Source organism: Acomys minous (genome assembly GCF_964271855.1).
Source record: "Acomys minous genome assembly, chromosome: 14".
NCBI classification, from domain to species: Eukaryota; Metazoa; Chordata; class Mammalia; order Rodentia; family Muridae; genus Acomys; species Acomys minous.
Genome location: NC_140496.1, coordinates 56,240,485 through 56,267,406, shown reverse-complemented (window position 1 = coordinate 56,267,406; position 26,922 = coordinate 56,240,485). Strand labels below are relative to the sequence as shown.

At 42.8% G+C, this 26,922-nt stretch overlaps 1 protein-coding gene across 2 annotated transcripts; it reads left to right on the top strand.

The window, feature by feature from the left end:
* Nucleotides 1-6,428: 6,428 nt before the first annotated feature.
* Nucleotides 6,429-26,370, top strand: LOC311583514 (2-Hydroxyacid oxidase 2-like). Of its 2 annotated transcripts, XM_084757184.1 has the most exons (8): nucleotides 6,430-6,567; nucleotides 14,702-14,840; nucleotides 15,768-15,919; nucleotides 18,383-18,666; nucleotides 20,162-20,371; nucleotides 23,808-23,966; nucleotides 24,277-24,346; nucleotides 25,557-26,370. In XM_084757184.1, the coding sequence occupies exons 2-8, from the start codon at nucleotides 14,710-14,712 to the stop codon at nucleotides 25,631-25,633; spliced, it is 1,083 nt and encodes a 360-aa protein (XP_084613310.1). In that variant the 5' UTR covers nucleotides 6,430-6,567; nucleotides 14,702-14,709; the 3' UTR covers nucleotides 25,634-26,370. The 2 variants fall into 2 exon arrangements, with proteins under 2 accessions (XP_084613311.1, XP_084613310.1); XM_084757185.1 differs by lacking the exon at nucleotides 20,162-20,371 and having other exon boundaries at nucleotides 6,429-6,567.
* The last annotated feature ends 552 nt before the right edge of the window (nucleotides 26,371-26,922 follow it).

Below are 26,922 nucleotides of genomic sequence, written 5' to 3'. Positions count from 1 at the left end.
CAGTCCGGAGCACACTCAGGCATGCTGGCAAGGGCACAGTCCGGAGCACACTCAGGCATGCTGGCAAGGGCACAGTCCCAAGCACACTCAGGCATGCTGGCGAGGGCACAGTCCTGAGCACACTCAGGCCAAAGTTGTCCTTCTTGTGCAGTGCATGTTCAAAGGATGGTGACCAGGCATGGCTCTGGGCAGGGGATTCAGTATTATAATAAACTAAGTTTACTGTAGCTTACCAAATGACTCAGTGGTTCAATCTGCTTCTTCTACATTTCCACAAAAGGTCTAACTATAACAACAAAAACACTGAAGGCATGGTTATAGTCACATAAAGGGGTAACAGCACCTTTGTAAGCATAGGAGGTTGTCTCTAAAAGTATCTGAGCAGTGGCTAAAAATTTCCCCCAAAAGATTCCATTCTTCGGACCATGGGGGCTTCCAAAATCACTTCACACTGAATAGGGCGCTGTCATGTTCTTCTGGAAAAGTGAAATTTGCTTTTTAGTAAACTGAGGTAAACTTTAGGATCACCAACAATAATGTTTGAAAGCATTTCTTCGGCTCCCTCAGTCATTATCTTACAGGACAATTAACAACACATTCAATATGTGTCAAATAGAATTAATCAAATGAACATCCCCAATTTAAGTAACACAGAAAATTTAGGTTTAGTACCCTAGAGAACCCCAGATAATTATTCTGAAAAAAGTAAAACAAACAAAACAAAAACCATCAACAACAACAAACACTGCTTCTGTGGGTGTCTATTAAAGACAGGAGGTCTGCCTTCAAATAATGCCAGGATGAATTTGAAATTCATCAACAATGTTAATGTGAAATAAACACAGCAGAAAAAAAAAGGCAGAATAAAACAGACTGCCCTTGCTCAACTAGGACAGCATCTAAAGAAATGCAGACATTAACACAATTTTAACTAAAAATCCCACTCCTTACAATGAGCAGAACTGTCCCAAAAAGTTACGCTCTGATGGAAATAGAGGGAAAGAGGTCTACTATAATCTATAAAAATTTTACAATTATCTTGTTTTAAACAAAACTTCCCTCTGGGATAGCTTCCTTTTGGTTCAGGTGTACAAGATGGTGACAGACACCACCAAATTTCCCAAGCCTTTACTTGCCAACAGACAAGATGCAGATTTTTCTCAATCTCCTAAGTTTCAAGTCCTCATGTTTCCACAAACCAGCCCTTACTTTCAGACAAAGACGTTCTTCAGTCTTCCAGAACTTTAATTCAAGGCATCTGGCTCCAAGATTTCTTTTCATCCCCCAGACCACTGATTGCTGGCAGTAGCTTCTCACATTGGTGGCTGAGCCCTCTGTACATCCTAAGCACAGATCCTTCTTATGTCCGCAGAAGGCTATATCCACAGATAGAAGGGTCCATCCATACTCACGATCCAGAGAAAGTTTCAACCACAGGTCCAGAGTGGCCACTGAATTCAGTACAACTTGATAGGAACCAAGGAACCAAGGAACCAAGAAGACACATATCTATCCATTGGCGGCTTCTGTCAATAAAGTAAAGTTAACCCAGGACAAAAAGCCATGGCCCACTGAGTCCCCTGTTGGCAAGCAAAGAAGCCATGGGAGAGAAGTCCCACTTGGGTGGCCAGTTTTATAACTGCAATAGGTTTGTCTCTTGGCAAATACAGAGTTGGTTAGTACAACAAGAACGTAGCCTAGGCAGGTGAACCTCAGAGGATCTGCCTGGTTGCCAACACTACAAGCTCCATTTCAGGAGCATTTTCTGCTGCTAAGCACAGTGACCTCTTTGTGCCCTCTCAATGCAGATCTGTGTTTCTGCACAGGATTCCCAGTCTGAGGTGATGGGAGGAAGCATACTGCTGCTTCTCCATAAAAGCCACCCTTTCTCACAGTCTAGACATTGTCTGCAGCCACTTAATTGGCATTAAATTGAGTTTGGTCCTGGGTCATCACAAGCCTTTTGATAAATACAAACTATCTCCAAGATGCCAATGGCTTTCACACCAATGGGCTTTTGATAGTGGACCCCCAACACCTGGCTGTGGATCCCCACACTCCACACTCATGACCAGACTCTGCATCTCCTGTTGTGCTCCTTGAACCTGACTATTTCCATAATTTGAGGAAGGCTCAATCTCATGTCCAGACACTCCATTTGTTTCCAGACTGATCAGATCTAGGTAGTGAACTCAGCCGCTAGGGGACATTTTTGGCTCTGTGAAATAAGGACAAACAGTGCAATCTATAACAAAGGTCATTGTCTTGTACCTAGGATCCCCAACAGTCCCTCTTTAGGCTTTCTCCCCATATGTCCATGTAAGGGTGGCCATGCCTCTGGCCCTACCAGTAGCATAGCCACTGCCAAAAGTAACATTAACATGATTGCCTTCAAAGGTCAAGGGTCACTTTCACCCTGATGGTCTTAAGGCATGCACAACCAAGTCCAGGGTCCATCCTGACCACAGAACTATCAAAGTGAGACACATCACAGAGCAAACTCAGAAGGATTAGGGGGACCAGGCTGACTCTCATCCTCTAGGTACCAAATTTCTCAGGACTCCAGCCTTTCCTGCAGGGGCAACTGTCACCTGCTGTTGGCTGGATGATGACTGCTTAGGATGACACCGTGCTCTCATCACCCACACTAAACAGGTACATTGTTCAACAGGTAACAATGGCCACCTGAGAAAAGACAAAATACCATTTCCAGCTGCATCCTGAGTGCACTCAAATCCTCCTGGTGCTGCTCTGTAGACCCAGATGGGTTCACTTCTGGCCTGTCTCACCATGAGCCAGTTCTCTAGAACTCAAGAGATATTGCCAAACCTCCGCCTCAGGTGGTTCTATCTGTGACCTTCTATCTACCTACTGAGATTAGTTCCCTTAGGTAGGGGCATTGATAGTGATAGAAAGTGTTCCACTTGGAAGAAGGGTCTTCCTTAGCTCAGTTCAATGACCCAATTCAAAAAGGATCCAAGATGGTAAATAATTAAAATTTGGGAGTCTTCTATGAGAGCTTTCTCTTCCCTACCTATTAACACTTACAAGCATTAACTCATTTGCTTCTTGTGCTGGTTATAGTTTTTGCCAACTTGGCACAAGTTAGAGTCATCCAGGAAGAGAGAACTTCAATTGAGAAAATGTCTCCATCACATCGGTCTCTAGGTTTTGTGTACTTTTTCTTCATTAATGATTAAGGTAGAAGGACCCCACCCGCTGGTGCTGGTGTCACCAAAGCACAGGCTGTCTTGTGCTGTATAAAATAATAATAATAATTAATCTGAGCAAGCCATGAGGAGCAAGCCAGTAAGCAGCCCTATTCCATGGCTTCCACTTCGGTTCCAGCCTCCATGTTCTTAGCGTCCCTCAACAATGGATTACAAATTGGTAAGCTAGAATAAACACTTTCCTCCACGCAGGAAACAGAAAACAGACAACAGCACCTCTTATCATGGTGTTAGTGATGTCCTGAGGGAATAAGGCTCAAAGCATTCAAGTAATGTGTAGAGGTTAATAAATATGTTGGCGATAGAGTATGCCCACAATCCCAGCAGAGACAGGTGGATCTCTGTCCAGGCTGGTCCACAAAGCTAGTTCTAGGAAGACGAGGGTTGTTACACAGAGAAACCCTGTCTCAAAATCAAACCATCAAACAAACATGAGTTGCAGCTTAAAAGTCATCGTCCCTTGAGCTGCTTTCTGGAACATGGAGGGGTGGCGTGAGATATAATGGAAAACGCCAATATCAAGGTAACGCATGCTGTCCATGTGATGTCAGGTTTGACCACAGGTGTACTCCAGAGCTGTGTACAAAAAGGATCCAGGATGGTAAATAATTCAAATTTTGAGTCTTCTAAGAGAACTTTCTCTTCTCTATATTTACATGCATTACAAAGGGCTGAAAACTGCTGTGGGAAAGAACTGTCCAGATTAACAGCAGTCTGCTTGGAAAGCATTTTTTAGACAGCATTGCCATCTAGTGGCCGTCTTGAGTAGGGAACGTTTGGGCAACAAAAAGGAAAACTTTTCTTTTAACACACTGCAGATTCTAGAAAAGGATCAGCTCCCACTACTGTGGCCATTAGAAGATGCTGAAGTTCTGTTATGGCACTTGGTATAGTTCATGCAGTTCTGGACTTTACTATGTAGTCCGGGCTGGCTTGAACCTCTGATAATCTACCTGCCCAGGCCATTGGAAAACCAGGAGTACAAGCATGAGCCACTACATCCAACTTTCTTTCTTTCTTTCTTTCTTTCTTTCTTTCTTTCTTTCTTTCTTCCTTCCTTCCTTCCTTCCTTCTTTCCTTCCTTCTCTACTTCATTTATTTTCTAGGAAATTTTATTTATCAATAATTTCACTTTGTCAGTTTGCGACTCCAAGATCTAACTCCTCAAACAGATCACTAAGAAGCAATTTGAGAAAAATAGTAATCACCCCCAAAATTAAATAAAACAAGAATATTCATGGGCACAAAATGAATCATAGAGAAAGGTCACAAGGCTCGCAGTGTAAAGCAGTTAATCTGAGGAACAGGGGGGCTGAGACAGGAGGAACTCTCCAAGTTCCTGGCTAGCCTGGGCTACAGAGTGAGATACTGTATCAGAAAACAAAACAAAAGGAAAAGAATCCAGGAAAAATGCTTGTTCTGGTGATGTATTCAGGCCTGTAGGCAGCTCTTGGGAAGCAGAGACAAGAAGATTGGGTCATCCTCTGCTAAATATTGATGTGATAACTAGCCTGGGGTACAGGCAACCTCTGCAGGGTGTTAAAGGAGAACCACAAACTCCAGCCTGTGGGGTGCAGCCCTGCAGGATCTATAGGAAGCCTAGGTAGGAGATTCAGCTATTTTGTCATCCGCAATGCCATTTCTGTCCAGTGCCATCAGTCTTGGCACCCAGGTGTTGAAGCATTGACCCCAAGTCTGGAAAGCATGCATCATTTAGGTGAGCTTGGTGTAGCCAGGAGTCAGAAAGGAGGGTCGTGCTAACTGTTGATGTGGCCCCAAGGGGCAATGGGAGTAAGCAATTGTGCTCACAGCTGGTTGAGGACTTGGGGAGGGGTTGGTGGGAACAACACTGTACCTCTAGCTCAGTGTTGGGCAGCAAAGGCCTCTATGGGAAACACAAGAAGAGGTGTTAGCCCAGGCACACTGCTGCAGCCAGGCAAAGGGAGGGCGCCTCTCCTGCTCTAAGGAACACTGAATGAAACAAGTCTCAACTAGTTCCTCCTTCGAATTGAATCTGGTGGTCAGGATCTTTTGGGCCTCGGGGTCAGGGTACGGCTCCATCTTCAAGTATTTCTCCAGCTCCCCCAGCTGACCCTGGTCAAGGAGGCCCAGGGTATAGGAGGACAGGAAACACGGAGACGCTTCCATCCTGTCTGTGGTCTCACTTCAGGTGTGTTCTGTTTTCTTTTTCTTTTTTTTTTTTTTAATTAAGTCTGGGATCCCAGTCTGTGGGATGGTGCCCTGAAACTTTCTGGCCAGATCTGCTCACCTCACTTCACCCCAGAAGTACCCACATGCTCAGGCACCCTGAAGGGCGTTGCCCAGGTGATCCTAAATCCCATCACACTCACAGTCAGGACGAACCTTCACACTGACAAAGGGCTTTGAGCAAGTTAGTTAGCCCCATCTCTTGCTCTGAATAAAGGGGGAAAACAATGTCTAACCTGGTGTCTGATGTGTCAATCAAATGAAACACTTCCTGGAGTGTGGCTGGTGTACTGTAACCACTTAACATGTCCGATGTTGCTGTAATACAAAAAAAGCTGATAACAATGGGGCAGAAGAAGACCTGGGCGATTAATAAATTAGTCACCTTGAATGAACCCCATTGGACTGTTTTCAGGGAATTCATTCTCTTTTTTCTGAGTACAGTTTCATTTCATCTTCCAATCCACCATCCTGTTTTACTAAAACACGTGTCTTCAAAGATATTAATAGTCTCCCTGTCTCCTGCATTAGCTCGGTTGTCTGGTTCGGCATGGAGGGTTGAACACTGTTCTCAAGTTGCCCTGTCCTGGATCCTCACTACCTTCCTGCCCAGGGCTTCCCAGCTGTTATTTGCTCCATGCAGTCACCCCACCCACACCAGACAAAGGCCTCCTTTGTCCATTGCAGGTTTGGTTTTTGGTTTTTATTTTTAACTCTCTACCTGAAATCACTCATGCCCTTCCATTAACCATCTTTATGAAAAGGCGGGTGGAAAGCAAATAAGCAACAATTTTATCTCAGAGTTTAATCTTATAACAAATTTCAGGATCCTTATATCTTATAGACAACTAGTTTTGAAAGCAAGCATTACAAAGCCATTTAAATTCATGTAAAATCTAACTTTGATTTAGACTAGTTATTCATTAACTACCCTGGTAACTGTTCACCAAAAGGTTAATATTTACCTTGAATATCCTTTATCCTGGAGCTGGGCAGTGAGCCACTGTAGCAGTCTTTGCATGGCTGCCTCTACATACCAATAATCCTGGTTATTGGAAGCCCATAGAGCCGCATTTGTCTTAGGGTATCTTCTATCGACTTGGACCTTAGGGAACAGATGAACTAGCAGGTGAGTATGGGAGAGACATGGTGAGAGCTTAGTAAAGAGCATCAGATAGAGATGGGGACATCCATGCACTACCCAAGGTATCTGTAGTATCAAAGAGTATGGAGAAAGAAAGGGTTCAGTCCAGTGATGTTAAACATGAAAATGGTAAAATGCTCATGTGTCCCTAGGGAAAAATTAGTTTAAAAGGAGGTTCTCCAAAGCCAAAAGATTCTGGGCCTTAAATGTGATCATTGCATGGAGCATTGGCCCCAAGAATATCATGAAGGACTTCTTATAAGCAATGCCATTAATATTTGTTCTTTTTTTTTTTAAATGAACTTGTATCATTTATTTGGAGGTGCTTGCTTCTTTGGAAGCAGCTATGAGTTCCCTTCAGCAAAGGGATTCTTGGGGTTGTGATGAGATCCCAAATGAGTGTGGGAAACAAAAGAAGAGGAACCAAGACAGGATGGTATTGGCATATAGATAGCCAATACTTGAATGACACAGAAGAACCAGGAAATAGAAAAGAAGGAAAGCGGCTTGTCACATTCTTCTACATTGTCCCTGAATGTAAATCTCCCAAGGCTTTTACCTGGAACCTCTCTGCCATTCTACATTTTACAGAATCCTTCAGTCCTTCCAAGAACCCTGAGCTAGATGGCGTTGGCTTGATTTCATAATTTAGTAACAACTGGAAATTTTACAACTCATGCTGGGCATCATCTGAGGTTCCCTATGAGATGCAACAGAATTTTTTCATATTTTCAGTATCTCCACCTAGGAAAACACTTGTGCTAATTTCTATATTATACCAGTAAAATAAGAATAAAATACTGAGTCCCATCTTTACCTTTGACTGTAAGTGTCTTGAAAGCAGAGACTAATTTTTTACTTAACCTCCACTATTTAGGACAGTGTCTAGATATCTAGTTACATATGTACCAATACATATTTGTTCATTTAAAATCATATGACATACAAGGCATCTCTTTCCAAAATAAGGATTTGGAATCCCAAGCTACCTTTATCTCATAGCCGTGGCTTTGGGAAAATGGGGCATCTGGGTGGCTCTAGCAGCAGAAAAGAAGTGTCCTAAAGTTTACCAGGGAACTAGCATTGTCATGGCCTTACCCAGCCTGATGGCCAGATTAATCATATGACCTTGTCTATCTTTAAAAACTGGGTAATGTTAATAGTCTAGAGGAGCAGTAACTGATACAGCTGAGCTAGTTGTATTATGGTACACCCTGGAGATGAGCATCAAATCTAAAAACAAAATTCACTTATAATTCACTCATAGTCTGAAGGTCATTTCATGCACTGTGGTTTGACTATAAGCCACTGTGTGACATAAGGAACAGAACAGTGTCCTGTTGGGAGTCAGTTTTGGAATTTGGAACATTTGGGATTTCTTATACTCCTCAGCCTATAAAGACATGAAGAGGAGCCATTTTGTAACTCCTGTCTGTTTGCACACCCTTCCTTAGTAAATAGAGGCAAGGCAGTGATCTCATGAATCATTCAGGACACATTTCCCAGTGTCTTGAATTTGTGGGAATTAACTGAGTTCACTAGGTGCTGCAGAGTGGATGCAGTGTTTCCTCCATGTGGATTCACGGGCATTAGGAGCAAATCAGTTGTTAAACTGTGATTTAACTCTTACGTGCACTCAGTATTGTGAGCAACAAATGCTGTAAGTTGTGGAAGAATGGTTTGTAATGTGTTGACAATGATTTAAACATGTAGTTCATTTTTAAAGAGCTGCTAGAAGGGGGTTTGTTGGTTGGTTGGTAAGTTGATTGTTTGTGTGTGTGGATGGTTGGTTGGTTTCTTGGTTGACCAATTGCTTGCTTTCTTTCTTACTTGGGTGCTTGCTTGCTTGTACTTTCTGGTGGAGTTGTGATGTTGCCAGAGGAAGTGAAATGCTGCATATGACCATGACATTTCAAATATCTAAGGTACTTGCTACATCCTTTGTTCTATAAACCACTTTTGGCAACAGACATTCTCTTCTTTTTATAGGGATTAAGAGCCAGGCAACTGGAGTTGGAACTGGCTACTAAACATGTGGTTTTGTATAAAGTATTTCAATCTTTCTTTCACTTGTGTATTGGAGGAGAGTAATATCTCCATTTGGGGATGAAAAAGAGGGTCAAAATATTAGTAGACATAAGATAGTCACAGAGTCTGTTTAGTATCATGGCGCTCTGGACAGATAGTTACAGTGCATTGTCAGCGTTGTCGTCATCATCATCATCACTATAAAGGAACCATCATGCTGCTCTCAACATGTATAATGAAATTATCCCATTGCTTAACTGAACCAGGAAATCCCCCAATCTTCCTAAACACTCTATTAGTGTCCATCATTTCCTCAACTGTCTTCAAATCATACACAAAGCAAACAATTAACAACATCTCTGGGCATCAACACTGTACCTGAGAGTTACTTCCTTGGAGATCAGAACATGCTTTTCCCATAAGCAAAATGATATTAAAAGAGTGATAGAATCCTAAGTTATTAACAAAGTTTCTCAAAACTGAGATGCTCCCAGTGCAAATGGCTACAAAGCAGGGTCACTATGTCTATGGTCATTCAACATGTAATGTATGCAAATAATATTATGCATACTTTCTTAGATTTCTCTTGAATGCTCATTCTGGAGAACAGCAATCTTAATCACTGGCACCGCAGAGAAGGAGAAGGAAGGAAGGAATTCCAAGATGCTTCTGAGATGCATGAGTCAGTCCCTTGCACCAACATAGAGGGAGTGCAGAAACCCCCAGCTAGCACACTCCTGTTGCAACATGTGGGCAAAGAATAAACATGGAAGAGACATTCCTGGGAGGGAGTAAAGGCAAGGAGAGTGGTTCAGAAGAAAAGAAAAAAAATTGTTATCTTGTTATAAAATGAAAAAGGGATCATCAGGCCCTGAAAGTGTCCTGTGCCTTTAACACGATGGCCCAGAGATTTGACCAGCCTCTCTTCTAGGCTGCCTGAAACCACTGACCAGTTCTGGAAGCCTCTAATGACTAAACCATGCCTGTTGAGCTGCTTGGGGCTTCTGTTCCTTTGCTGTCAAGTGGTTCTCAAAGCACCTCTGTGTTGGAACACTCCTTACTAGTTCTCACTCTGAGGACAGCCCTGATACTGATCCAAATCCTTCTGTTAGTTACCATCCCTGTATGGTTGTCCTGGGGTGTTATCACCCATGCCATGATTGACATTGTTTGCCTGAGGGATCTAAAGGATCAAGCCCACTATCCCAGGGCACTTGAAAGCATGCAGACCCTCATCCTGCTGTACTCTTCCTAGACAACTCAACCATGAATTTAGTCCTTTGTCTTAAAGATAATCTGCTGAGACAAGTTAACTCCTAGCAAGACCCAGCCTAACTCAGTGAAAATTATGAGCATCAAAGAATCTCCTAATGGAGATGGCTTCAAATGCGGCAAACCAGCACCTGGGCAAAATGTCTTCATTTTGGCTAGAAACAGAATTCTACTTAAAAATGGGCAAGCTTGGATGCAGGCAGAGTCGACAGCCAAACCCTGCCAAGACAGGGTAAGCCAGTCCTCAATAGTTCCTGACTCACAAATATGTCTGTCAGATATACTGGGACAGAAGGCTGAAGATGAAGATAGTTTTGGGTGATTGTTCAGGCAGGAAATTGTCTCTGTCGTATTGTTTTAACTTTGGAAGCTGCTAACCTGAACTTCCTGTATACTAAAGTGATTAATTTTATTCCTTCTCAAGTCTCAGATGGGTTGAAGACAAGATAGTTTGGTTTTATAATTAAGCTTAATTGTTTAGGGGTTAAGATGTTTTTAGGTGTAGATAAATATATTAAGTTGATAATGAGGAGATATGATAGATATTGATTTACATTCAGAATTTTAGATTCACTAAGAGAGGAAAGATGTTTTCTACGAGGTTGCTAACTACAAATAGCCAAAATGAATGTAACATTAATATAATTCCTGTGTGTTTCGTGGTTCTTCTTGTATGTAGTTTATTTTATATATTTGTAATAATGTAAATGTAAATGTAAAAAAATTTTAATTAAAAATTTCTGTCATACAAGTCTTTTATTAACTTAAAGATAACCCAAGATCTTTTATATTGGTTGGGGCTATTGTAAAAGTTGTTCTTTCCTTGACTTCTTTCTCTGTCTATTTAGCAATGCATATAGGAATACTACATTTCTGTGAGTTAATTTTGTATTCATTACATTTCTAAAAGTGTTTATCAGTTGCAAGGGATTCTTGCTGAAATTTTAGGGGTCACTTATGTATACTATCATAGCCTCTGAAAAATAAAGATATATCGATTTCAACAGCAGAGACAAAGTTGAGAATAAAGGCTGTGGAGACTATCCTGCCTTTTGCAACATGTATCCTTGGGGCTTGGACAGAGTCTTCCCACTCAGGATGACTGCATCAGTGTCAGCTGACCTTGGGCCCTATAATCTCCCATCCTTGGCCATGGGTTGCGGACTTTGATCTTATCTTTGACATTCCATATCTCGCCCTAAATTCAAAGAGATCAAACCAAAGGATGGTGAAGGACACGTCCTGATTTATAGAAAAAGCCTTCAATCAGGCAAACGGTTACCCTCCTGTCCCCCAGTATGCCCTGTAATTCTTACCTTGTTCCCCACTGAGGACCCCAGAGTTTTCCAACCAAATGGAAACTCTGATTCCCCAGAGTTCCTCAGGTAACAGCAATATGCAGCCTGTAAAACCTCTAAAAAAAAACAACATGTTGTCTAGAATAAGTGGCTCAGACCATAATCACTTTGAACAAAACCAGGTTTTCCTCAGCAGGGCAGCCAGCTCCACCCTAAGTCTTGGGACAAGGATAAAAGTTTGAACATCAGACCAAAGCAGCAGATACCCGGACTCTCCTTGCTCTTGGGCTTTCATTTTGTTAGGCGTTTCTGGATTGTTCCTCTCCATTTTTTGAGCCCTGAAGGAGTGAGCTTGAAGAAGCTAGAGGACACAATGTTCCTGAAACAACATCTCACATGTGATCTGTGTGCTCATGGCTTTCCCAATGCCCAGCCTGTTTCGCAGGACTATCAGAGTCACAAAGAACAGAGCAAAGCACATGGATGAGACAGGAAATGGGCACAAAAGAACTTGTAAGATGACTGGAATTCTTCCTTCTCTTTCTGGTTATAACTCTGGTATGAAGTATGTGCAATATTCAAAAACATTAGACAAAGGTCTTTCTCAAATTTGGGGAAGGCTTTGAATGGCAAAGTATGACCCTCTTCAACTGTAACTCTGACGTTTAATTCGAGTAATGAACTCTACTGACCTTTACTTGTGTCATGAAAAGAAAATTGGGCAATTGTATCTTTAACCTTCCAAACTTAACATGTAATTTAACATGTAATTCAAATACATATGTAGATACACTTTATATATTACACACAAAATCTATGATTTAAAATCCTACCATGACTACTCTGCTCTCTATTGCTAAATTGGAGGAGAGCATCTGTCTCAGAGGCTAACAGGAGATAGAGTTCCCATGTCTTTATCTGCACAAACTTACTCTCTAATCATGCACAAGTTTCCTATATTCTGACCCTCATTCTCTCCAAATCCAAAAGAAAGAAATTAATAGCCCATTAGCTTTAATGCCTCTGTCTATTGAAGAGAGAAGGTGACTACTTCCAGTGAGATTAGAAGGCTGTGTGAAAACAAGAAAGCTTTGGTACATTTAAGGATGTTGAGATTAATGTTTGAACTTCCAAACAGCTATCAAACTCTGTAATCACAGTGCTGTAGCCAGGTAACCCACAGTTGCTTCTCTTGGATTAGACTCAAGCTCTATGTAGTTTCTGTGCTGGATATTCACAAGGACATTGCTGTGGTGTTTAATGTGGAGGGCAGCAATAGTTAAAATCTGCTGGAATTGTAGCCCTCAAATAAGCACAGACAAGGTACACAGAGGAACTCTAACTTGAAGGAGTCAACACATCTACACTGTAATTCAGTGTCATACTATCCTAAAGCCAGGGTATAGCAGGAGGGACTAGCCTGTGCAATCAGTGGATTCTATAGGAGAATTCAAAGAACTCAGCACACAGTTGAGGCGGTGGGCCATTTCAGTGAAAAGGTGAAAAGAAAAGTTACACTGGGGAAAGGTCTGGAGAAAAGCAGTTACAAGCTTCCATGAAATGCATCAAGTCCTCCAGTGCCAAGATGAGATGTGGTAGAGACCCTGTGTCTATAGGCTCATGATGGGGGTTGGCCATATGGTCACTCTCTTTACCCTAGCCCTGGCTCCTAGAAGTAAAGCAGATGTTTAGCATAAATCATGTTCTTTGTGGGGGTGAAAAGCAGTTCAGATATAGTGAATCGCTCTTATCAGGAACTACTGTTATGTAAGCCTCTAGCCACAGCCAAGTCCTAACCTTGTAAGCAGGGTCTTCCCAGCAATCTCACTCTCAGAATTGTAATAGATTTCCTAAGTGCATGGGATTATAAATGAACAATTTCAGGACAGTTGGGTGTAAAATGAGTAATTCACTGGCCTAAGGCTTATGAATGCATCAGTCAGTAAGGCATGTAGGGCAGAGTTAAATAAAATATGGTTGCTTAACTTTGTCAGATCAGGTCAGCACCTTGGTAGCTTCCTGTCCAGGCACTTATAAGGTTACCAGTTGAAAGTTCTAGAGATGAAGCCAAATGCCTCCTCACAACATACATCTAAAGCTCTCGTGTTCCTGAGGCTCTGTTTTATTTCACAGAACTTCTGTTTAGCCCCTAAGGTAGGAATTGTGTGCTGCCTCTCTGTGGGACTTCCCCAGACTTTGGCCTGTCTCCATTTCCTCTCAGCACAGGTCAACCTGATCTCTACCCAAGCCAAGATATTCAGTACCCCACATTATCATGTGAAATTTTGCCCCTTTACCATTCCTGACTGAAAAGAGAATTTCTGAGACTGATACCTTTCCCTCAGCCAATAACTTAAAAGTCCTTTGATTTCTACTTTTAGGTTCAGGGTAATTTTTTTTTATACCATTGCTTCTTGCACCACAGTTGGCTAGGGATTTAAAGTTGGCATTTCCCATCCTTTCTTTTCAGAATCTTCTCCTATAAGAGCTCTGAATGCTGTGACCAAGCAGAGTGTCTACAGCATCTTTGCAGCTATTGATCTCAGTGTCCTTGCTCCTATTGGAGAAGTTACTGATTTGCCCTAAGCTATCCAGTCTTCAGTCCTTGGTGTTTGTATCAGAAGTACCATGTACTAGATACAGGATTCAGATCATTGGTGGAAATAAATGTTGAAAGGCATGCTTGTGGCAAAATAAATGGTAGAAGGCGTTGACATTTTGGCAACATGTCCAGTCACCCACGCTAGGAGCAACCAAAAATAACCAGTTGCTTTCACCGTGTTGTCCTTAGTCTTGGGTAATTAAGACAACTTGGAGATCCTGGGAATTCCCACTGATATCAGGCCTGATTTTTCACATTGTTCTGCAAATGAAAGTAACATCCTTGAGAAATGAAGCTAAGCAGGCAGTTAGGAGGCAGGTCCTGTAAAGGGTGAAGTGAGGTCATATGGGCACATGGAGACACAGGAAGTGCAAAGAAACTTCCATATTTTTCTTTGTGAAAGGATTTCTTTGTGTAGCACTCATTTTGTAGACCAGGCTGGCCTTGAGCTCATAGAGATCCACCAGCCTCTGCCTCCCTGAGTTCTGTGATTGAATGTTTACACCACCGCACCCTGCTAAGAAACTTGCATCATATGAAGATCTAAGTTACCTAGAAGGAGATGAGGAGGCAAGAGTCATTTGGAGGAGGGTTGTAATTGATAAAGATATGTGGTACAGCCTTTAAGATCTAAGCAATGTATGTAGAACATGGGAAGCAACTGGAGTACACATTTAAAAGACCAATGAATCAGGTGTTGGCAGTGGCTGTGAGAAAATGGAAGGTGTCTGGTAGGGGGGTTCAGCAGTAAGAACATTGAATTTAAAAACAAACCAACAGACAGACAAACAAATAAGAAACACAAAAAATATAGATGTTGCAGCTAATTAGATTTACAGTCTGTCCATCCACCCCCTTTATTCTCCCTTTTATGTCCAAAGTGTTTTCTCCAGGTTTGATTTGTTTTTGTTTTTTGAAGGTCCAGAAATGGCTCTGGTGTGTTTGGCAGACTTCAAGGCATATGCACAAGATCAGCTGTCTAAGTCCTCATGGGAATTTATTGAAGGAGATGCTGATGAGGGCATCACCCACAAGGACAACATCGCAGCCTTTAAAAGGTCTCCTCTTACTCCTTCCTCCTTTATCTCTGATATGCATTCCTTGAGACCTCTTGAGGTGGTAAAAGTCCCCAGTTTGCATTTAGTGAGCCCAGTACATATAGGAACGTGATGGGCTTCTGTGTGGTTTTATCCTAGGGTGGGATGAGGGATAAGGAGCTGGGGAGGTTTCGTAGAGAGAATCCATATTAGACCTAGGGCAAGTGAGTCATCAGCTGTCTGCATCCCAGCAACTTGCACCATGCAAAGATGGTCCAGCTGGGGTGCAGAGTGGAGAAATATGCACATAGATCTGGATCTCCTGAGCTCCCAAAACCTCTGCCTTGGAGGAGAGAGATGTGACTTGGGATAAAGGACTCACATTTGGGGAACATGAGATTAGAGGATGTTCAGGGACAATGGAAGATGGATTCAGCAAGATCTGGACTTGAACACTCAGGGCTGAAGCATATGGCAGCCAACCATAGGTATATCCAAGCTCCCGTTTGCATAAAATAGCACTTTAGATACCACTTGTGGATTGCCCTACTTTCCCAAAAGCAGTGTATAAGTCAAATGAATTAGTTCTCTTTGTGGGACATGACTATTTTCTAGCATCTGGACATTTCTTTCTGGGGATGTCTGAAATTTTATTCCCCTGTCAAGTCATTGCTGGTAAAGTCTAGATTGGGCATCTAAGCCCTGAGTGTCAAGTCATAGAAGCAGGACTCTAACAGAGCAAGACAGAACCATAGGTGGACTTTGGTTTGTCAGCAGTCCCGAAGTGTCTGGGTTGATATACCAGTTTCCTAGAGACTGGGCTCCTCCTGAGCCTATGCTGCTTATTCAGGACCAGCCAACTTATCCCACCAAGAGCTCTAAGATCTTGTAAATTAGGGCCCAAGCTTAACCATGCTGGAAGATAATCCATCTTATTGCCTAGTGCAGAATCCGCCTTCGACCCCGATACCTGAGAGATGTCTCAAAGGTGGACACCAGGACCACAATCCAAGGGCAGGAGATTAGCGCACCCATTTGCATCTCACCCACGGCCTGTCACTCTCTTGCCTGGTCAGATGGAGAAAGGAGCACAGCCAGAGGTATGAATCACCCCACCAGAAGGCTAACCCTCCACCAGAACTCATCAAGATACGTGGTAGGGAGCATCAAAACTTCTTACAGAGTAAGGATTGGTAGCAAAGGGATTGCTTAAGCCATTTTTTATGTACTATTGCGTGTAGCCTGTAAAAATATTCACTGTCTATAAAAATAATGAGCACAGTAAAAGAGGAGCTAGAGATAAGAACATGCTAAAATCTAAAGGATGACAAAGAGGGGTGCTGGTCCCACTGAATCAGACTATGGTGTTCGGGAACCTCAAGGGGAGGTGCTAAGCATGTCACTGAGAAGGGGGCTTCTGCAGCCATATGGGCTGGAGATGGGGCTGACACTTGAGTCTACATTTAGGACCAGAAGAAACCATTGTTCTCAAGTCCTGACACAGGGCTAGGTAGCTGTGCTTTCTCCATAGTCCATTCCTCATCTCCCTGATTGTTCTTGTCATATTTTTTAAAAGATAAATTGATAAGTCAATATAAGTTTCTTATGAATATTGTAGCTGTTCATAATCATTTTAAACTATTTTTTATTAATTCATTCATTTTACATCTCTATACTTATCCCAACCTTTCTATCCTCCCATTCCTCCCTCCCTCCAGCTTTCCCCCTACTCCCCTCCCCTATGACTGTGACTGAGTGGGACCTCCTCCCCCTGTATATGCTCATAGGGTATCAAGTCTCTTCTTGGTAGCCTGCTGTCCTTCCTCTGAGTGCCACCAGGCCTTCCCATCAAAGGGACATGGTCAAATATGTGGCCCCAGGGTTTGTGTGAAAGTCAGTCCCCACTCTCCACTCAACTGTGGAGAATGTCTTGACCATTGGCTAGATCTGGGTTGGGGTGTAGTTGGATGTTTATTGCACATATATTCCTTGGCTGGTGTCATAGTTTGAGCAGGACCCCTGGGCTCAGATCCGATCTTCATAATGTTTTTTTTGTAGGTTTCTAGGACCCTCTGGATCCTTCTATTTCCCCATTCTCCCATACTTCTCTCACCTAACATCCCAACAGGATGTCCTCACCTCTGTCCCACTTCCCTGATAAGTGAAGACTTTCATGGGACATGCCCCTTGGTGTAGTGTCCTTATTCATAATAGCCAGAACATGAAAACAGCCTAAGTGTCCTTCAGTAGAAGAATAGATAAAGAAATTATGGTACATTTACACTATGGAATACTACTCAGCTATTAAAAACAAGGAATTTCCAAAATTTGGGGACAAATGGATTCAACTAGAAATGATCATAATGAGTGAGTTAAATCAGAAGCAGAAAGAGCGAAATGGTTTATACTCACTGATATCTGGACACTAGTCTTGTCATCTTGTGGAACAAAAAGTTCTTTGGTGGTTATGGTTCTCCCAAGTAAACCCTGTGGAGGTCTGTCCCTGTCAATTCCACAGATGCCACCATGGACCATGGGTAAGAGCAGTAGAAAAGGGAAGATATGAAACTGAAAATATTCCTGGGATTCCATCATCATTATTCCAGGCTAAATATGGTCATGCATGCATGTGTGCGTGCGTGTGTGGCATGTGTGGGGTGTGTGTGTGTGTATGTGTGTGTGTTTGTATGTGTATGTATGTTTTTGTATGTGTGCGAGTGCGCATGTGCCCATTTGTGTCTGGGTGCATGTATACATGTATATGTGTATGTGTGTGTGCACGTGTGTGAAATTCCCAGAAGTCTTCTGACATCTTCCTTTGTCCATGACACATGAAGCAATGAGTCTGAAGAGTCTATTTTTAAAGAGACATTAATCACCATGGCTGGCTCAATGTCCTATGGGAAAATGCCTGACTTACTAAATTGCCACAAGTATGGATGTGTTGGGCTTGTGGTAGAGTGACAGACTGTCTTCTGCTAATGTGAGGAATTGGCATTAATTTTTGATGAGGCCAAATTCTCTGGCCATGGATGTAGTTTCATGCTGAGATTCGCTCCCTGCCCCGGGGAGACACACGGAATGGAGAAAGTAAGAAATGAGAAAAAGTAATTCAGTACCATTACATATATCAGAACCTTTCCCATTTGACAGATAAAGGGACAAAGCCTCAGAGCCACACAGAAAAGGAGGCGTGAGAGTCAGCCTTCTCCTTTTCAGATGTGCTTCTCCCACTGCAAAGCTCATGACGTCTCCAAACACTTCTGTTGCACAAAGGAATTCATAGGAGGTTTGCTCTCCTGCCTGAAGGGTATAAGGCACCCAATGGTAGCTCTGGGGATTAAATAACATCCCTTGCTACAGAAAATCTTCCTTATTAAAAGTAAGATTTATAGAGCACTTTGCAAAGAAAAGACCACAGGCACTAGGCCTCTCCATTGAAGCCAAACATCTCTCCCGGGGAACTAGAATGAGCTCAGGCTTTCTCTATATGGGCAACATGGCCACAGGCTTGTTCAAAAGAACTCTGTGCTCCAAGCTTGGTCATGTCCCTTGCTTTGCAGCTGCTCAGGAGCTCAACATCTGCTACATCACCAGCACTTATGCCAGCTGTGCCCTGGAAGATATTGCTGCTGCTGCCCCGGGAGGCCTCAGATGGTTCCAACTCTGTGTGCTATCAGATTGGGAGCTCACCAAACAGCTGGTTCAGAGGGCAGAGGCTTCGGGTTTCAAAGCTTTGGTGATCACTGTAGATGCACCAGTACTTGGCAATAGGCGGCGAAACATGAGAAACGAGCTGAATTTGGAGCCAAAAGTAATGCTGAAGGACCTCCGATCACCTGAAGAGGTGAGAAAGATGTCAGGCTCAATGGTCATTAATTACAAGAAGTTTTTAATATAAGGAGAGTCATTATCCTCTTTCCCTTTGTCCCTGCCTCCCATTTTCCTTTCCACAAATATGTTCCCCTTCTTGCCTTGTTGTGGTAGACACTGGAGATGTAGCAGTTAAAGAGGCTGACCTGGTTTTGCTTCCCAGAGACTCCTAGCATCCAGCACTTAAGACCAAATGCCCTCACCTCTGGAACTGCCTAGCCTCTCATCAGAGAAGTTCTAGCCAGGGCTGATGGTGGGAGACAGTGGATCTTAGGGGAGAGTCTTGCAGGCACTGGAGAGTAAGCTAAAGTATTCATACAGTATTTTTCTTTTTCATGATGGATTGAGAAAGTGATAGTTTTGCATAGAATGCATACCCAAACTGATTCTCTGGAGAGGAAGCTCACAGCACCATTGTATGGTTTGCTAGTCCAGCCAGCTGAGACCCCCACCTGCTGCCATGAACACGTAACATCAGCACAGTGCCCCACATCTTTTGGGAGTCTTTCAATTAAGGGACTACAATGGACCTTTCCTTCACTAAATTCTAGTGACTGAAAAAGATTTCATGGCCTTGAAAGTGAGTAGCCTGTCTAAGAAAAGAGGGCCTTTTTAGCTGATGGGCCACTATGATTCCTCTGGGTGTCCCCGAACCAAGAGACACACTAAAATTTAAGGAAATAATCTGTATACTTTGAACCAAGGCTAGATGATGAGCAGTGCCTGCCTTAAGACTCTTATTGCTTCGGTTTTACTAGCCCACGGATAGCTCAAACATAAAATGTCAAGCTGACCTATGATATTTTTCTCATTCATCTCACATACAAAACACTGAACCCTTTTAAAGTATAGATACTGTCTTATCTGTCATTGTGTCTCTAAATCCTAGAATAATTATAATAGACATTGACTAATGGTCAATGATCAAGTTATTGAATTAGAAATTCTTTTTTTCTTAATAACTTATTTGGACTACATCCTGATTGCTACCCCCTCACTTGCATCTTACACCACCTTCATCCTATTCCCCTCCCCTAGGCCTCTGACATAAGCCCCCCCCCCCCCGTACGGTCACAGCCTATCAGGTCTCATCTGGATAGCCTGCTTCCCCTTCCTCTAAGTGCCACCAGCTCTCCCCACCAGGGAGAAGTGGTCAAAGTGGGGGCACTGAGTTCATGCCTAAGGCAGTCCCCACTCTCCACACAACAGTGGACAACGTGGTGTTCACTGGCTAGATCTGAACAGGGGCCTAAGTTTTCTGAATGCACTGTCCTTGCTTGGTACATCAGTTTGTGCAGGAGGACCCAAAATTTCTCATACAACTTTTGGGAGCAAAAGTCATTAGAATCCATGATGGATAGTGTTGCCTCCTTTTTATAGCTTATAAATACCCAAATGTGTCTCATCTATTGTGCCAATCAAGAAATATGAGCATCTGGGACTAAGAGTCACATTCTAATTCCCTACAGAGACTCTCCCCACCTCCTGCCATCACGGCATGGCCAAGTTTGTCTTTCTGCTGGGATGATCTCTCCAGGATTCAGAGAATAACTCGATTGCCCATTATCCTCAAAGGGATTTTGACGAAAGAGGATGCAGAATTAGCCCTGAAGCACAACGTCCAAGGCATCTTTGTTTCCAACCATGGTGGGAGGCAGCTTGACGGGGTTCCTGCTTCAGTAAGTAGGATGACTTCAGTGGGGTGCGTCTGAATGCCTCTTGCGGGTCTGCACCAAAGTCCCTACTAAATCTGATACGCATCGCCCTCTCCCTTACCACAAGGGTGGCCTATGGGTCTTAAGGGTCGTTAATAACTAGTAATAGCCTCCTGTGCAGCAGATCATCTTCACAAACTGTATATGTAACACATCTAAACTTTGTGACACAGCTGCAAAGTAGATACAGCCCTATTTTACACTTAGGGACGTTGGGGGGGATAAAGGTCTACTTTATGTCTACATGAGTCTCTTCCACTCCCTACAGGGTCACAGTAGGTAGACCAAGGGACATGTTTGAAAGACACTGTAGACTCTGTCTTCTGCCAGGCAGTGATCAGACGGAAGCTGATGTGTCTTCATGGATTTTAGAGACCTTAGTTTTCCTATCTGACACAATGTGGGAAGGAGTGGCACCTCACAGAGGAACATAAGTGGTTTTTCAAAATGGAACTGCAAGAAACCGATGCACTAGTGCACAGTAGACTGATGAGCCTTTGGCTAACATCTGTAGCAGCCTGCACTAGCTCATAAATGTATGTCTGTTCTGTGTGGTGCTGGGGAGAAAGAAAAGAGGAAAGGGAAGTGGGGAAAGAGTCTTTAAGTGGAAATCAGTTGTTATTTTGTTGTCACAGGCATATTTACGCTCTCTTATCCCCAAAGCTTGTTCTAGCAATGCTTGGCTCATTTTGACAAACAAAAGTGACACTTTTCCTCCTCTGTTCCTTTGACCTCTTATAAAAAATATCAATGAACAAAAAGGAATGATTTAAAAACATCACCCCTAATTTCATCACAATGGGTGTGTTAATTTCTTGGTACTTATTAATACAAGTAATTTTTTGGTTTAATACGTATACATTTAATATATTTTATAATGTCCATCTTTTCAGTTGTTCAATGTGTCAGGCACATTCTTTTTCTCTATATATATTTCTTTACTTTTTAAAGAGCATCATTAATGGGCAATTTATATAATTGACCCCTTATTGCGGAGCATTCATGCCAGTATTTACCTACTTTTCTTTTGAGACACAGTGTCTCCATGTAGCCCTTGCTGTCCTGGCCTCAAATTCACAGTGATTCGCCTGCCTCTGCCTCCCAAGTGTGGGGATTAAGTGCCTCTACCACCATGCCTTGCTCTTACCTTGTTTCTTTTTCTTTGGTTTCCATTTTATCGTGACCAGGTCGCACCACGTTGCCCATGCTTGCTTTGGATGCTCATCTTCACTGCTCCCTCAGTGTGGGAATAGGCCTGTACCACTATATCTGACTTCATTTTTGTTTTTTGTTTTTTGTTTTCTGTTTTTGTTTTTTAACAATGCATTTAAAAACAATGCAAAATTGTTTTTAAACAATGTGTCAGTGACCATCCTTCACATCAACATCCTAAGTGTGTCCTTGATCAATTCCTTACAAGGGTTCTTAGAAGCAGCAGTTCCAAAGCTGCTCTCTTGTGTATTCGGAGGCTTGGGGAACTGAGTCGTCTGGGGTGCCCATCACTTCTTCTCCACCAGGCCCTTGCTAGTTAGAGCAGGCAGTGGAATGACAGGTCTGTATGCAGAGAAGGCTCACTCTGCTGTGTCTCCTAGTGAATGCTGGATTGAAAGGTATAGCCATGCCTCCTACTTCCTTCAGCAGGAGAAGAAGCAAGGAAGTGGAGAGACCACGGGTCTGAAAGAAGCCCTTCACTCCAGGGTCGGGCTCAGAAATCTGCCGCACCTGCTGGTTAATAGGGATGTACTGCTAGTCCTGGGATTTGTGTCTGCTTAATTTTTTTTCATTTATTTACATATAATTGGTTTCAGTGAGTAACAAGTTTTAATACAACCAAGGAAGTCAAACGCTCAGTGGAGCAGCCTTGAGAAAGAGCACTCCTCCCTCTGGGCAGTGATATCAGCAGAGGGATGAGCCAACAATGAAACAAGGTTAAGGAGCAGAACACAGCTTCGGATTTAAACCTTATCAATATTTCTGGCTCATCCTTGAGGCTGAACAAGGCCACTCACAGTTGCATTTGCAAAAAGATAATCTCTCAAGGAAATGAGTAAGCTGCATGTCAGTTTCCTGTGTGCTCCCTCCTGGACAGCATCTTTAGGGAACTTCAGAAAATGTCCTGGCCTGACCTATTGAAAATAGATCATTCTGCTTCCTAGGCTGAAATTAATTTCTGCTCTCATCATTTCATCTATTTACTTTATAATTTAGTTTTTACAGTTTTGTGTGTGTGTGTGTGTGTGTGTGTGTGTGTGTGTGTGTGTGTGTGTGTGTGTGCAAGTGCCTTCACCTGCTGAAACATCTCACAGGCCCTATTTTTGGTTCCTCTGAGAAAGAGTCTTATGTAGGCCAGGCTGACCCTGAACTCAGATTCCCTTGCCCCTGTTTCCTGTTGTTGGGCTTACAGGCACCACCACTCTTGCCTTCTCAACTCTGTTTCTAAATTATTGCCAGCTGCATAGCTGAGAATGACAACAAGAGATTTTATAAATATGTTTATTTCCTTTTTAACAACATCAAACAATATTCCAAATAATACTTGGATGTGAGTTTTATCCATATATTTTGTGTAAGTCCAAAATATATCCAGTTCATGCTCCACACTCATAAAAAGAGTAAATTTATATACTTGTGGGGTTTTTTGTTGTTGTTTCCTTGTTTTGTTTTAATTTGACTCAGCCAAGAGCAGCACTCTGACGGATTCCTTCCACAGTGTCAGGGTCTGGGGACTCTATTTCAAGTCCTCTCCTCCAGCTCCCTTCAGAGGATACCGATAATAACCAAAAAGCAGAACCATCTCTTCAAGGACCCTCATTGCAGAACCCAGAGGGCCCGCTGTCCTCCTCCTTATAGACTTGGTGGCCCAGAAACCTGTGGGTGTCAGATGGGGAATAATACACCTGTGGAGTCGAGTCCTCTGTGCCTGCAGCTAACAGAAATTATGACAAAGGAAGCCTGTTTTTTCTTTGTCTTTCAAAGGCTTAAATTTCTCTTCTACGATGTTGCCACTACATTCTTACTTTTCTATCTTAGATGAATTGCCCATTCATGGTGATTTGGTTTGATGCATCATCTTGCCCACTCATATCTTCCAACCCATAAGGACACTTTAAAACGTCCTCGGCTAGACTGGAGGTGAAAGGGAAAGTGGATAGAGGGACAGTGAGCAGGAATCTCTTGGAGGTGAGTGAGCAGGAGTTTCTGGTCCTCAGGAATCTCCAGGCCTCAGGAGGAAGGTGTTGACTTCCCTCAGCTGCAGGCAGGTTAGAGAAGGAATTGGGAGGGGCTTGGCCTTTGCATACATTTCCTGGTCCCATTCTACCTTGAGAGAACATTCATCTCTCATGACCCCACAAGAAACAAAACACACAGATCTGAAGCCATATGTGCATTCCTTTTTCAGATTGATGCTCTGACTGAAGTAGTGGCTGCTGTCAAAGGGAAAATCGAGGTGTACATGGATGGCGGGGTTCGAACCGGCAGTGATGTGTTGAAGGCACTGGCCCTTGGGGCTAGGTGTGTGTTTCTTGGGAGGCCAATCCTTTGGGGCCTAACCTGCAAGGTGAGATTGCTAGCTTGAGATGCAGAGCCCAGCACTCATTGCCATGCCAATGAAGACCTTGCTTCAAGTCCTTGCAAAACTGTCGCAGGCCACCTCAGCTTCAGGCCTCTGAAGAGTTCCACAGACTTCAACAGCCCTCACTTCACCTCAGCCTGCCCCCTTGCCTTTCTTTTAGTCCCTCCATAATAATTCTGACTTCACAGATTCGATCCTTCCCAGCCACTGAGTGTACACATAATTCGCACCTCCCCCCCCCATAATTTGTCCAAATATTCTTTCAAAACTCTGTCTCTCTCCTTCTGCTTCTCAGGGTGAACACGGTGTTAAGCAAGTTTTAAATATTTTAAAAGCAGAATTCCACACATCTATGGCCCTTTCAGGTATGTATTCTGTTCATCTGGTGTGAAGCCAGACAGAAGCTGAATGTCCCTCGTGCTGACTAACTCCCGCCCTCGCCCCTTGGCTTGGGAGTTGTTCTGAGGACAGACACAGTAAAATGCCCTACAAAGAGATCAAGGAGTGCTCAAACCATGGGAACCTTGTTCTTTTCTCAAGGTCATTGTCAGTGCTAAGGTAGCTCAGTCTACATGCCACCTAAGACTCCACTCCTGGTGTGAAATTCAACCTTTTCCTATATTTCTGTTTTAGGAAAAGAATCTCTCACTGGTTACATTATTGTAATACATTTTTCTCGTGTTCTGTGCGGGGAGGTGAAGGTGGCCTACAACAAGTTAACTTGTACACAGCCTCTGTAAATCCTTTCAGCCTTTTCATTACCTGCGGCTTCTCTGTCTGTCCTTGCTCACAACTCCCCATGCCGCCGTGCTAACTCTGCCTTCATCCTTTTCTTTTTCAATCCCCTTGTAGAAGCTCAGCTCTAGCCCTCACATTACATCCTACTTAAGGTCTTCAGACAATGAAGAAGCTTGCCTTTGACAGGACCGTCCCTAGAAGGCATTGGCATGTGGAGTCCTCATCCCATCTGCTACAGTATCCCTGAGGCTGCTCTTCCCCATACACTGGCACATTCTACCTAAGTACACCACGTCTTCAAACTGAGCTTAAGGCCAAAGACAGCTAGTATGTGCAATTGGATTTTTGACCCTAAAATAAAGGTCTCTGTGTGTGTGTGTGTGTGTGTGTGTGTGTGTGTGTGTGTGTGTGTGTGTGTTTGTGTGTGTGTGTGTGTGTGTGTGTTCACATTTTGATGTGACTATGCATATACTATAAACATCTAAAAGATCAATTGTTCCTCTTGCAACTGGAATTACAATACACATTCAAAATAAATAACACTTTATAAAGGGAAGCACAAAGATTAAAGGCTTTCTCTTTTGCATCATCCCCTGTCCATGTTGAAAGAGAAGTGAGCTCTGTGATAGAGAAAGACAGACAGACAGACAGAGACAGAGACAGAGACTGAGACAGCATGTCCAGGAGCCAGTGTGGAGGTAAGAGGACAATTCTTGGGAGTTGCTATTTTGTGAGGCTTGGGATCAAACAGACCATCAGATCTGTATTCAAAGACTTCACTCTGCTGACCCTTCTCACCTGCCTGGAAACAAGCTCATAATTGTCTGGTTCTTTCAGGCTGCCGGTCCATTGCTGAGATCACTCCAGACCTTATTCAGTGTTCCAGATTAGAAGGACCTACTGAGATTGCCTAAAGAAGAAAGACAAGCTCTCAACATGGTGTGCAATGCTGTTCATCTTGGGCCTCATCGTAGCTAGTAGTTTGAGCCCTGTAGCCTCAAAATTAGAGAGGAATGGAGAAAAGGCAGCTAACAGCTCCCACAGTGTACATTTGGGTGAAGGAATAACATCTAATGTTCAACAGGATAGACATAGTAGTTGACTAAGTCAAGTAGCCAAGGTCCAGCAAGAATCAAAATAGTTATATCTGATGCAACACCAGTTTCTTTCATCTGATGATTATGTATATTATCTATTACTGAAGTGCCATACTGTACCATAAATCTGTGCAATTACTATGTATCAATTAAAATAACAATATATGTTTCAAAAGAAATGGGAACAAGGGTACCCTAGCTTTACTCACACCCTCTTGCAAGAAATATTGTGAATTTTAAAAACTTGAATCCAGATAGTCAAAGTCTGAAACATAAAGCATCAGAGAGCTGATGTATGTTTGAATTATTCAGGGTCTGATACAGGATTATATAGAAATTTTATGATCTGTTGCCTGATGTCCATTGTTGACAGTAGCTGACCTCCAAAAAATTGCAATATTTTGGAAATCATTTTCAAGACTCTATGACTCAGTTGAAATTAACTATACCAGTCTTTAACCAATGAATGAAAAAGAAGAAATCTTTATTCTGCTCATATTCATTTTGACAAACAAATGTAAGTCTTTTAAATAAAAGTTATGCAGTTAAATAACTGTAAGCATTATTGTCTAAGAAAATTTCTGCTACCCAGAACTCCCAAATAACACAGTTTCATGAAAACTCCTACATGAAGAACCAGTCTTCCCCATTTTATGGAGGAAATGACCATGCCCAGATTGACTTTGCTCTATTTTAACAAGATCTGCAGTGCCTAGCCTGCTTCTATCACTCTCTTGATGTGATACTGAAATATGGCATGTTAGGCACCAAATATTGCCTTATCCTTCCACTTATATCCAAAAGCTTAGCCTCACCATTGTCATCATATAAAAAAAAAATAAGAATGTCACGGTATTCATTCACCTCCGTGATTGTCATAGTGTCCCAGAGTCACCTAGGAACCCTAACTGGAGAACTCCTTCCATCAGACTGGCCCAGTGTCATGTCTTGGAGGAATTTTATTAATTACTAATTGACAGAAGGCCAGGCCTACTGTGTGCAATGCAAGGCCTGGGTAGGTGGGCCTGGAATGTATATATGAAAGGATAACTGAGCATGCCAGAGGGCCAAGTCAACCTTTCCCCCTAACTAACCACCTTATAGCT